At 43.9% G+C, this 13,898-nt stretch overlaps 1 protein-coding gene across 2 annotated transcripts in view; it reads right to left on the reverse strand.

Annotated features, from left to right (window-relative positions):
- Positions 1 to 13,898, reverse strand: part of LOC141012140 (nuclear factor of activated T-cells, cytoplasmic 1-like) — a 70,620-nt gene that overhangs the window by 18,240 nt on the left and 38,482 nt on the right. Inside the window, exon 9 of one of the 2 annotated variants that reach the window (XM_073485542.1) lies at positions 6,909 to 7,529. The exons of the other annotated variant lie outside the window; for it this stretch is intronic. Within the exon in view, the coding sequence (XP_073341643.1) occupies positions 6,909 to 7,529 (621 nt within the window). The remainder of the gene's footprint in view (positions 1 to 6,908; positions 7,530 to 13,898) is intronic. 2 annotated transcript variants of the gene reach the window in all.

Consider the following 13,898-nt stretch of genomic DNA (forward strand, 5'->3'; position numbering starts at 1 on the left):
ATCAGATCCCAGACACAAAAGTAACCCAATTTGTTTAGATAATTTAGCTGCAGGTTTTCAGCAGACACATTCTTTCTCAGTGACTGTGGATATTATGACGGAGCGACTGAAACCAGACCAGATCCTCTGGCTCGCACACGCACACATAAAAGCCAGCACGCTGCCGTAATGAATGGATTGAATTCTTACAGATTCATCTTGCTGCACTTATCAAAACTCATAATATTTCCAATGGTTTTTCAAAATCAAAGCTCTAATACTGTGACCCCATTGCCACTGTCATGTGTAACCACTTAGATCCAATTATTTGCTAAACTGCCAGCAATCTCGGGACAATAGTGTCTGCAATTGAGTGGGTTTCATAATATGTTACAAAAAAAAAAAAATCTGATAGCAACCAGGAATCTAGAGGCTCTAATGTTCAGCCAATGGGACGGAGATAAAACAGACGTAAGAGAAAACCGAGGGCGCTAAAGTAATCCAGAGGAACTCTACTGCTGCAGACGCCGTGATCTTCTCTGGATTCCATTACTCCACTTCCATTTTAACGTCCACACTTTATATTAAATACTAACGTTGTGTTTAAGCAGACTGTTATCTGCTTTACAAGAGTGACTTCAAGTTTCCAACTGTGTGCTGCTACAGGGTTTAAAGATTTTTTTCACCAGTATGTTTGGCTGCGCTCCTCTTTTCCGACGTTATACGACCGCAATTAACAAGTTTGTAAGATCAAGCAATACGTTTGTTCCTTTCAGTAAAATTTTACAAGCTAATTGATCAATTAATATTTTACCCAACATCCACCACAACCAGCTGGACATACACGAGGGGTCCCCAAACGTTCTCACTTGGAGGGCCAAGACTGAAACTTCAAGGGTAACTCCACTAAGTGTACACATTATAGTGTGTTTAGAGGTCTTGGGGAGTAATACTGCATTTGTGAACAAAGTATAACTTAGACTTTTGTGGCTCCAGAGGAAGCTGCATGTAATCTCATAAACTGCCTCCATTGATGGCTATGTTGCATTGTGGGTAATGTAGGAGTCAGGTTTTGAAAAGAAAGAAGAATGCGTGGAATAAAAAAGGGGATATCTCTTGTGCTACTGTATCAATTTTGATAATTTGTTTTTACTGTCTAAAATGAGTCCAACAGGAGCGCAATGCGAGGCCAGTGGGCTGCTTTTCAAAACCTGGTGCCTACACTACCCACAATGCAACTTAGCCACTGAGTGACATCATTGGAGGCAATTTATTGAGTACATGCAGCTTCCTCTGGAGCCACTAAAGGCTTTATACTACTTTTTTTCACATATGCAGTAGTACTCCCCAAGACCTCTAAACACACACTGGAATATGCAAAATTGGTGGAGTTACCCTTTAAAGGGTTGTTTTGTATTGTATTGAACAGTTAAACTGCAAAATAGCACCAGGATCCTATACATTCACTTAATTGACAGACTTCCTGTGCAAAGATTAATAAAACAATAATTAACCATTAGGGATCTCACATATTTAAAGTTATTTTTTTACCTAACAAGAATAAAACAGAATAAAGGTTATTATCTTTTTGCCTTTGCCTTTGCCTTTGAATTTTCTTTCACTACAAACATTTGGCAGGCCAAATCAACCTTGTGCTGGGCCAGCTTTGGCCCCAAGGCCCCACTTTGGGCAGCCCTGACATAGATCTTTACATTTGCTACTGAGCTCCCCTCCGAGTACTTGGTGAGGTCTGTAATATCTGATAATTGGTAGTAAGAGTCCTAGCTGCTCAATTCGCACAGTAAAAGTAATGATTTTTCATCCTAATGAGAAGAAATTGAATCAAATCTATTGCCGATCCCTAAAGTGTAGTTGTTGATCCATAGCTGAGGCGGTCAATGACTCGTAAAGTCCAATCACAGAGTGCAGCCGCCTATTAATTTTTCCTATGACTATAAAACTTCTCCAGCAAGCCCAAACTTTTACTTATACCTCGACATGTCAAGAGCTGCCAGGAAAACAGGATTCCTAATGTGAGAACGCAGCAATGACAACAATCGTAAAAAAAATCCACATCCTCTTTGTAGTTATAAATAATAAAATAGCCATCACCCTCCTCCTTGCACCCGTCAATATCACTATGTCTAGAAGGAGACTATGTTCTTGGCATTGCACTTAACCACAAGACAGCCTTTCTCTCTGTGCACTATTAGCTGGAGCTTGACCCGCTCCCTAAAGGCCGGAGGGTCAGAGGTGGAGTGTTGTGAAAGCTCAGGCTGTCACAGGCTCTTACAGTGCCTCTACATCTCGCTGACTCTACTAACGAAAGGAGACACACAAATACATACTGTCCAAACATACAGGAGCAGCTTCTGCCTTAGCGAGTCCCATTAGACACTTTAATGAACACCCTCCCCCCCTCGAAATCCTCTCTCTCTTCTGCCCCCCTCCAATCCCAGAGCCAGCCTTGCGGCACACTGCAATGTTAGCGACTCAGCATGTTTTCAGCGTGGTGCGGACGCGCTCTCAATCATCATTAGGGGTTTTGCGGAGTCCTGGGGTCTCGGCAACTTGCCAGGATGTGTAAAAGTTTCCATGAGGAAAGCCTTGAGTTGCCTTCAGACACATCAGCGGTGGACGGAGATCCTCAGGAAGGTTAGAATGCCGTTTTTGTTGCCCGGAGGAAAGGAAGGAGCAAAGGGGGGGTCGACAACAATTCTGTTTTCAGTTTGAGAAAGCAAGCTGAGCAGTTTCAAATGCACAAACTTTGAATTAAGTAGGAAACAATCACAAGGAAAACTAGCCTGCAACACGAGGCAATCAGAGCACATATGTCAAATGTCAGAAATCGGCAGCGGCTGTGCTGCACTCTGTGTTTTTCTTATTTTGGGGAATAAGGGCCCTCTGTTTCCAAGAGAGGCAGCTGGTAGAAATCTGGCCCTCTGATTAGCTCTAGTTCCTTCGCTGTGTGCTGCATTCAGCTGCATTTCATGATATCACCCATCAGAGCAGCAGCTAATGAAACAGGACACACAGCAGCAGCCTCACAGGAACAAACAACTCGCCCACTCAAGAAATTGGCCTTTTTTGCATGTGACAATTACAATTACACATGTGCACTGGCTTTTTTCACATGTGAACTAAAATCTTAACATGTGGAAGGAAAACAATTTCACATGGAAATAACATACACTCATATGTGATCTGATGTTTTTCACATGTCCATGTGGAAACCAAACATTGCACATAAAATCAGATTGTGATTGGCTATTTTCAAATGCAAACTAAAACTTAAAGATGCATAATGTAAAATGAACTAAAATGATCAAAAGAATGTGAAGAAATGAAATGTTATGCACGAGGTTTATGTATTGTGTTGAATTGAGATATCTACTGAAGTTAGCATGCTAACCAGTTAGCCCTGGCCAGTCTCACTCCAAAGCTCACTTGCTAGCAGTGTAGCAACCTTAACCCTAACCAACACTCCCCCAGTGCCCTGAGCTAACAGTCCGGGCCACTAGCTGCAATGCTAACTGAGGTAACTAGCTTATGGTAGCTACAGTCAGCGACATATAGATAGTTACTCTGGTGATGTGTTGCCCCCTATTATTTGGAGTATGCCATTTACATAGTAGCCAATTCTTACATATTGCACCTTTAAATCTTTGAAAATTGCAAAAATAAAATAAAAAAAATAATGTCATATCGTGCTTGGCTTTTTTTCCCATACGATTGAAATGTGACACACTTTCATATGCAATTAGATTTTTCCATATGTACACGTAGATTACAATTTCCATGTGGAAACAAACCGGAAAATCACATGATATTTGCTTCTGTCCACGTCAACATGCGATTTCCATTTCCACAAAAGATAACATGAAATCGGAAACTTCCACAAAAGGAATTTAAATGATCACATGTGAGTCACGTATCATCATGTGCAATTTACTTTTATTCACTTGTGGATTAGAATTTTCCCATCACAGCACTTTACACACTCTACACACACCCACAGAAATAGACCAATAAACACCAGGAATAGATAGGGGTCAAAGTGAAGGGTTTGCAATAAGTAATTTTGTCTACATTTTCCCATGTTATAAAAAACGCCAAGATCAAAAGTGTACATGTGTATTTTTATGTATAGGGATGTGTGTGTCAGTGGTTGTTTGAGACAGGAGGGGGTACGATGTTACCAGAACTGCTCTTTCAGACGTGTGACAAACCATGCCGTCATTTTAGCATTTCTTTTTTTAAACTTAATTAGCGAGGATAACAAGGCTACCGTAAGTGCTGCCAACCACGTTTTTATAAATTCTATTGTTATACGCAGTGATCTCATTTGACTGGCCTTTTCTCACAGTCATGCACCTTGTAAAGCACAGATAGTGGGCTGTGAGTAAGTACGAAATGTCTGAAAACTTCGGTTTTATGTGAACCCCACCATGCGTTGTTTACGACTGTGAGTCAACAACGCAACAAGGCAGAGTTGTCCAGCGGCATGGGGGGGGGGGATTGATCCTCCAAACCATGCTGATCTGCTGCTTTATTCCAGGTATGAGAAGTGAGAGTGCAGCAGGTGAGAGCCAACGTGCCACTGAGTGAAAATGGCTGCTCCAACATAGATCTGACTGCCAATTGGATTCTTCCCACAAATCCTCACTGCAGACACCAGAATCGTCGGCTCGTGTCTCGCACTGTAGTTAGTAAGCTTCTATCACTACTGAGGGAAGAGTTTAGCAGATTACAAAGGAGACTGTGTATGGCAGTCGGGGGGGTTTGCATCTCAGACTCCCTCCGTACTAACCGTGCTCCTTGCGGTACAGTAGCTCACCGCTGATAAGTTGAGTGATTTCTCAGGGGCTGTGTAAAATCTGGGCCTGGCCGGAGAGACACATTTCCTCTGGCTGATGAGAGCCGGAGGCCTCAGCGTTCGAGCGTGGGAGGCGCTCCACTCTTGGGGAAGATCAAGTGTGCTCCCGCGGACTCCAAATCACCGGCCTCCAATTGCTGGGGAGGAACGCTCCTCTACATGGCTGGCGTTAAATCACCGCTGCCCTGGTGAGGTCATCCGCTTGTCTTCCCTCTCTAATGGAGCGCTCGGCTCGCTAACACACAGTGGTAATGCGTGCGGACGGGGAGCGGGACGCCCCGTGAGCTGCCTTCCGATCTTATTTATTTTAGCTCAGGGCTCATTTGTGGGGTTTGGGAGAGGGCCGGGCCTGGGAGCAGTATGCTGTTACCACCGCACACTTACAGGGACTCCAGGAGCTCACCACAGATGCCTGCGCAGACGTTAGGTGATGCAAAAGGGCAGCACATTGAGGCTTTTCGAGGGGCGCCCTCACTGCTCACTGTCCTCGGTCAATCAATACACATTCCTGCGCGTCTCTAATGCAACTGTAATCACTGGCTGAAAACGTTCGGCCACTGGGTTGGAGGAAGATTGAGCCGTAAAGTGACAGTGGATGGAGTTGTGGGGAAGAGAAACAAGGTTACACGATTTCACCTTTAGCACTGCTATGTACGTGCGGCAAATCCTCATACTGTTGGTGTAAAAGGACCCCTCGCCAACCTTATTATAAAATAAAAAATACAGCTAAAGTTTCAGTTGATTCAATTAATGCTGAAATGAAAGCCTCTGCCTGCCATAGCTATTATAAACATTCAGAAGAATTTCAAATGAGCAGTTTTGTTTTAAATTAGATTTCCGGAGCATCCGGCATCGCTCAGAGAAAAGAAAAGAAAAAGGAAGCGAAAAAAGTTGGAAATCAGTTTATATAGCCGATAACAGACAGACATCCCCCCGTCTCTGTACTGTCTGTTTATGAGGTGAGGACTAATGGGACTCATCAACGCTGACAGATATGCTGACAACTGCATTTCAACTCAATTACAGTTCCACAGCAAAACTCCCCTGGTCCCCTCATGCCTATCACCCTTCTACTCCCAGAGCTGTTGAGTGAAGTGTGCACACACTCATGCAGGAACACAAGCACACACACTGAACAAAAGGTGCACAGGAAGGGTGATATTACTGAGTTCAGTGTGGAGCTTTTGTCCCCCCTCCTCCATGAGGATGCTGGGGGATTTTTACATTTTAAACTGGCACGATGCCATTCATGTGTTCTATGTATATATTTATATATGATGACAACAAGTGGAGCCTCTGCTAACGCAGATAACAGGTCGGTGACCTGAGAGACAGAATGTGGGATGGACACAGGAGGCAATAAACCCGACCATATGGTCCCTTGGGTGTGACTGGCTTCATTGCCAGAGGGAGACCAGCGACCCCACAGCCTCCCCTGATGACGACAGCCGCATGGTGTCGACTCCCGGGGGAAAAGACGGGAAAACAAAGCCTCGCCGCCCGGCATTGCTCCCAGAAAGAAGGGGGGGAAAATGGCTTGGTTCAGGAAACCCCTACCCATTGTTTTGCTTCCTTCATTAGTCGTTGTATCAACAGTTTGGTTGGCCACGCGTGTGCCACTGTTTTTGTTCTGCTGCACCCCGGCTGACCTCGGCGCTCTGATGTTTTGACAGATTGTTTCAAAATCCCATCAAGGCAATTTACTGTTTTAAAGTGAAGCAGCCACTCGGACAACATGAGCCGGATGGCACGTTACACCAAAAGCAAATAAATGTGCCAGGTCTAAAATTAAACAAATCTGACGTAAATCTGCTGCCACAGTTTCATCAGGAAACACTGAGAGGTGCGGCAGGGTGCGGCGGAGTGTGGGGGCTTGCAGATAAGCAAAAGGTGTTAAATAAATGTAATGTGCTGCGTAAACAGTTTTGGCACGGACAGAGAGCTCATAAAGAGATGCTTTCATCAAGAAAAACACAGTGCCTCTTGCTATTCCGATGATTATCAAGTGGAAACTTGCAGACAGTGTATGTGCACCTTGTTTCTCGTAACTCACCATCATCTAGGTACATCTGGTCCAGTTCCTGGGGCTCCTGTTTGACGGTGATGGCCATCGACGGGGGGCTGCCGTCCTCAGGTAACATGCTGGGTGAGCTGGCTGCTGCCTGAGCCTGACTGGGGCTGTAGGCCTGAACCAACGGGCTCTCCGCAGTCCCACCGGGAGTGGACGGGTGGGATACCGGGGAGGATGAGGGACTGCTGTTGGCATAGATAGGGTGGTACCCATGGGGGCCTGGACTGTTGAGGTGGATGGGGCTGCCCTGGGAATGCAGCATCCCAAGGGAAGAGCTGTGGTCTGGCGATGATGGATGGGCGAGGTCCTGGATGTGGGGCACCACGGGGCCCGGTGGTGCTGCATGAGTGGGGCTGTTGGGGAGGCACTTGCTGTATGCGACGGGGGACAGGTCATGCAGGGTGGGGCTGGAGCTGGGGGACGTTGACGGCATGGCGGCGTGGCGAGGCGGGCAGGGAGGGTAGCCACCAACCAGGCAGGCGTCAGGATCAGCTACAGGCATGATGGGAGTCAGCCGGCTGTAATAGGGCTTTGAACGCATGGGCAGTCTTGCAGTCCCCAGAGAATCATATTCATCACTGGGTTCTGTCTTTATTATCGGCACTGGGGGGAAAAAAAGTGGAAAGAAAAAAGGTGGAGATATTAAAAAACGTGCAGGGAATCCACGTGGCGCAATGAGTGCACGAGTGAGACTGAGTAAAGCAGTGGGCAGGCACAATTGCGGCCGCGATACCCTCCATAATCCAAACAAACAACCACCAGTGGATATGGGCTCGCTGTCAACTTGGCTGAGCTCTCTAACAGAGAAACCCTCACGCCTCCCAACCGCCACCCCTCTTTACCACACCATGAAAAAAGCACAAGAATAGGGGGGAAAGAAAAATGGATGAGTCATCAGTGTGGAAAGCCACAGCTGGCTCTAATCATGAATAAGACCTATTTTCTTTGGACTCTCCTCCAGCTCTGATATCCAATAAAAGACTACTTTAAAGCACTGGGCTTCTGCTGTTGCTGCTGCTGCTGCCGCTGCTCAAGGAGCCCGGGACCCTCAGGTTTCCTCCACACTGCACCAGTAATTGTTTCTCTCAGGACCGAAAGATAGAGGGGAGAGAGTGAAAAAAAAGGGGATGATTTGATTTTGATTAGGCCGCCTGAGCTCCTTAAGAGCCTGCGGAGCTGTGCCTGTGGTTTCAGGAGCTTCAGGCCTCGGCTAATGCAGGAGAGTGCAGTGACCCCACTTGATCATCCTGCTGCCTCCTTTCTCTCTCTTCTAATTTCTAACCCACTGCCGACCGTCTGCAGCGTTTCCTGATTAGTTCTGACTGACAGGTATCACATGCCTCCAGTTCACTGTCAAGTGTAGTTACGGAAAACAACTTTCTATTAATTGAAAATTTCAAAACAGAGCTACCTGGCCTGGGCTGAGAGATGGATCCACATTTAAAACAGCTCACTGGTGAGTTATTATGTAAGTACATATGCACAGACTGTGCCAGAAGAAAACTAATGGGGCAGTGTTAAGACACCCAGATGCATAGCAAAGGCTGCTGAGTCACAATGGACACACTGTTTCTATTTCTACACATTGTTAAAATGTGTTAATGGGTGTGGTGAGCGTTTGATTCCAACCATTAAGAGTTTCTGGCTAAACTTACTCCAAGTGACATTTACCCAGAGGCGCACAGATGTCAATATGAATAAGATGTCTGTCTAAACTGTGTGTTTGGTGCTAAATAGAAGCTTTGAGAGATAGTAAAAGCAAATTAAAACTGCAAAGCCATGGTGTGTCAAATGAAAAACAGGCTGCTATTATTTTTGTGGGAGTCGGATTTGAAAAGACATTAATCGCGCTTGTAGCCTCTGGGGTGCTGATCCGTGATGGGGTGATAACGCAGAACAGGGAGCGCATTTACGTCAGCCCCGTCTGCTTCCAGAGCCCAGGGAGCGGGCCTAGTGTCAGGGGGAGCATCGTAAGGTGAGTCCCATGATGCTCGGGCCTCCTCTGCACAGCCTGGGGAGTAACAAGTAAGTCCCACATCCACAGTCACTACACTCAGTGATTCTCTTCGATGCCTTCTCCTTAGTGTGAATGGATGGCGCGGTGCCATGGATCTAAGAGCGTGATGTCAGAGTTGTCATGTGGATGTCATAACCGAATTTGATCCACTTGACATTTGAGCATCAAATCAAGAGTTGCCTTGTCATCACTGGGTTGAAACATTCTGACCTTTTGGCTTGAAATCTATTCAAAGTCCTGTTAAAGCGACATTATGCGGCTTTTTGACCTTGAAAATAACAGCATCAACATCATTTTGATGGTACAGTGTCTTGTAATAGGCTGTCTCTGTCTCAGCCACTCTGCCCCCCATCACTTGATTCTGCACTATGTAACTTCAGTGAGAGGGTAGGATCACAGCGTTACATACATGTTTACGTCAAGGTACAAGTTTTCAAATTGTTACAAGCCTCGGACTTATATTTACTACAGTGGTGTTCCACTCAAAAACTGCGGAGGGCATTAAATTGCACAAAATAGCAAATTCTATATAATGTTGCTTTACACAAAGTCAGAACATTAAGTTATTATCAAGCCTTAAATGTGACCGTTTTAGAAAAAAAGGTAATTTTTTATGTCACGATTTGAGGTTGCACTCAAAGTTAAGTTTGAACAAAGCACAGTCCTGACTGTTCACCAGTCCTGAAGGAAAAATTATCCAATGTTTTTGATCGTGCCTTCATCTTAATGCCCTTTCTATGATTAAACAAATCTAATGTAACAAAGTCACATTTCCTGTCTGTGACCAACATGAGAACTAAATTCAGGGAAATAGGGTGAATTCACAGTAACTCAGAAGGAATGGGATACTGTTGTCCTTTGCAACCACACAATGTAATCCACTTGGAAAAGAGGTGCATTCTTAAAGAGGAGCTTGGTTCAGCGCAGCTTAAGGTTTTCATCCACACTGAAGTAATTTGTCAACATTATTTTCCTGTATGCCTTCTGACTATGACCAAGACTGGCGAAACAGGAAATCAAATCACGTCGGACTAATGGCCTTAAAGTTTTCACGCTTTCTGAGCTTCACAACAGTGGTCTCCCTTCAGCTTGATCCATCTGTGAGTCTCCATTCCACTTTGTATGTGAGCTGAGAAAACAGATTCACCAGGCGAGTCCCAACTTCAGCTGGCTTTTATTTCCTCCCAACCTGTGGGTTATGGCCCACAGACAGTTGATGTTCTGCACATGGTTTTCTCTCCATCGCTGGCAGTTTCCCCTTCTGTCTGCTCGTATTAAACTGATCAGGCCTGATCTGGGTATTTTATTGAGCACTCGTTTCCTCTGAAAGGGAATGGGAGTCGGGACATAGATGTGTGTTGTCTATTTGATTAGGAAGCAAATGGGGCTTATGTAGACTTGCAAATTATCTTCCAAAGAATATCCTCTCTAGTTATAGCCATCAGGCAAGAGGGATTTTGGGATACAAAGGGCTCTCCTTCTCATTTACGGTATGACATTATCAGGCCACTGCGAAAAAATCAGTTACAGTCTTGCGGCAGAAATGCTGAACTCATCTTGTTCTAACGGCATGAATCCGCCGTGACATTTAAGCATGGAGCAGGTGGTAGTTCATTAACTCAAAGGTACCTGGTGCACCGTGTCCCACTGTGTAGGCAATCTGGTCACCCAGTGTACTGTGGGCCTCAGTGTACTGTAGGTGAAGTCTGACGAAGCTCAAAGCTGTAGACATGACAGAAACAGTCCAGTCTTTGTCCAATTTTTGGAAAAAAAACATGACTGTGCAAATATTTACAAAAAAAAAGAAAAAAAAAGAACAATGTGTGCTTCGTCAACTTTTCCTATATGTGTCACAGAACATGTTTCTGACTTTTCCTTTCTCCAACTCCAACCACAAACCAGTGCAGCGGGGGGAGTGGGCACCCGTGTGCGTTAAGAATAGAACTTGATATTACAGAGGAATCTCCAAACGGCCTGTAAAAATAAAGGGGTTCCGAGAAGTTCTTCGCTCCGGCTTTGACCAGTGCCAGCACTTCTTTGGCGTTTGTTGTTTAATGTGGTCGGTGAAAACTGTTTCTGATTTGAAGAGCAACACGTCACGTCCCCTGCTCACGCAAGAATGATTGGAAGTGAGCTTGGAAAAGAGAGACTCATTCCAGGACATTTGTTCTGCACATCTGATCATCACAGACGAGCATTTAGGCTTGACAGGCAAACCACAAATGGTGCTGATGGTATAACATCACATGTCATCATGATCCAGTGGCTTGAGGCAGCTTTACCTCATAGTAACTCAGGAGCAGCAAAAAATGTAACATAATTGCATAACTGTTGTACATTTTATGTGTCAAACCTGAATAAATTATTTCAAACCAGCCTTTATATTGATGTGACAAGTTGAGCTAACTTCCAAAAAATCTAGGAAATCAACTTTCTTGAAAGGTAAGTAAATATAACTATTAGTCTTACATTTTGCTGACTATTATTAATATCTACTTGTTAAGCTTACCTACGTTTATGTTCATTTGTGAGGCTGTACCAACTTAAAAATGGCAACTGAAATGAACTTGTTATTTCTATTTCTATAAGATGATTTTTGTCACGCCAGTTGTACATCCTTATGTAAGATCACTTTGTCAGATTTTACAGTGCAGTGTCTGATGTAGCATCCTCTCACTGACTGTCGTCTCACTCAATGTCCCGCCCACAGCACTATCTGATTGGTTACATGTCACAAGTAATAGCCTACCAACACTGAATAATGTGAACCTGCTAAGTAAAGTTGTGAAATAAATGTACCAGAAGGGAATTATAAAGTAGCAGAAAATGTAAAAACTTTAGTGGAAGATTTTCAAGTTTTACTGGCAATTGGTATTGGTATCAGCCCTGAAAAACCCTAGTCAAACAGTATACATAAGGCATAAAGATATAAAAACAGACTGTAAAAGCAGTTAAAACTATAAAAGTAATAAAATGTATAGAAAAAACAGATATAGAAAAAGTAGTAAAGTATAGTAATAAAAAGTACAAGAGCAAAAGGTATAGCAGGAAGAAGGTATATATATACACAGTACATATATATATATATATATATATATATATATATTAAGTTGAACACAACTGAACATAAATAGCAATAAAAGGTGTATCAGCAAAAATGTCTAAAAAGCAATAAGTACAATAGAATAGAGAAAAGTGCACATACATTCATAAAGGTTCAAGATGGTTGCAAGTAAAAGACTCAAGTCCTTTTTTGAGCTGAAGGCAAACTGATGCATTGCTCTGCTGCAGAAGACACTTGACCTTTGTGCTCTCTGACATACTCTGCAGTGCTAATGACAAAATAGAAGGGGAACGTTTCTGACAGACTCAAATCCTGTTTTAAATGTTCACAATGCATTATTATGGCGATGTTTCAACAGGCCTACAGCAGCCCTCTCTTCTTATCACTCAGGCTTGTCTTCATCTGTCAGCTGGTTAGAGCGACAGCAGCTATGGTTCCACTGCAGCCTGCATCTGATAATATCTCATAATTTCACGTTGAGGAAAGATAGAAATCTGTTTATAAGTCTGAAACAATAAACTTTCTTTTCAAATAATGTGTCTGGTGTGAGCTGAGGGGAACATACAGCATAGTGAAACTTCTGTTTGGTTCTTCAAATGCAGTTCAGCCACAGTAGGTGCCGGCGGCATTTGCATCAGTGTCAAAGAATAACAAGGTGGTCACGTGACCTGAATGGAAAATAAAGGTGGTTTTCACTAGCATCTGTGTCCCAGAGAGTGTTTGCTTCATCCTTCCGCTGTTTCAAACAAGTGGGGCTATTTTCAGGGTTGGGTTTGCCTTTTTATAGACGAGCAGACACCAGAGTGTGAAAGAAATGTTCTCTCTAAACAACGTCAGCGACCACAACTGTGCTTGAAGTGGGACGGCGGGCCGGAAGAGTCTTTTCATACAGGCGAGCAAAAAAGTGTTGACAACAGTGTGTGTTTATGTGTGTGTGTGTGTGTGTGTGGGTGGGTGTCCTCCGCCCCAGCCCACCCCAGTACCTGGCCACAGTGTTGGTTGTTTCTCTCAGCGTTGACACACACACACACGCACACACACACTGAAACCCTCAAAAGCAAACAGCTTGATGAGGATTTCCTCATTCTTTGTTGCTGTATTGAAACTCTGAATATAATACAGTCATCATTGCCTCAGAGGGTCTGTTTACACTGATTATAGCCTCTATACAGTACTCTTTATGAATGCTCTTCAGTCAGTGAGCACTAATGAGTCACTTTGCCTGCTAGCATCGTGAGCAGCCTGCAAAATCAAAAACATACATTTAGGCCCCGCTTTGTATTAAAATGTTTTCCTACATTTCTAATTACAGCTATGGTATCCAAGCTCTGTAATGATACTTTAGACTATAATGCAGCCTCACATGTATAACAAATGTCAATGGTATAGGGAGTTGCAACTCTGCTTATGACTCTATGGCCCAGAGGTTTCCGCAACAAAATGAGATTACAGTTCTGCAGCAGCTGCTTTCCAGCAGTTTTGTGGATTATTCTATCTATTTGATTTAAAGGCGCAGTGTTTAAAGATAGTCCACCTGTCGAAGGTCGCTCCAAACACAGAGGCAGCATGTCTCTATGGGTGCCCAAACTTTCTCCCTTGGTGGGCCAAAACTAAAACGTAGTAGTAGTCCAAAAGCAATCACGTTATAATGCAAAAAACATACGAGGATCCAAAGTTGTCTTAATTTACTGACTTCCTGGCGCTCTGCTGCCATGTGCACATTATGGAACATAATTAATAATTAGGGATCCTAAATATTTAAAGAGCTTTCATACTTAGCAAAAAATTCAATGGAATAAGCTGATTTGTAATATTGTTTACTTTTTTCACTAGAAACAGTGAGCCAAGCAAAACTTACGGCAGGCTGAATTTGGCCCACAGACCCCACTTT

Source organism: Pagrus major, chromosome 17 (genome assembly GCF_040436345.1).
Source record: "Pagrus major chromosome 17, Pma_NU_1.0".
Taxonomy (NCBI): Eukaryota; Metazoa; Chordata; class Actinopteri; order Spariformes; family Sparidae; genus Pagrus; species Pagrus major.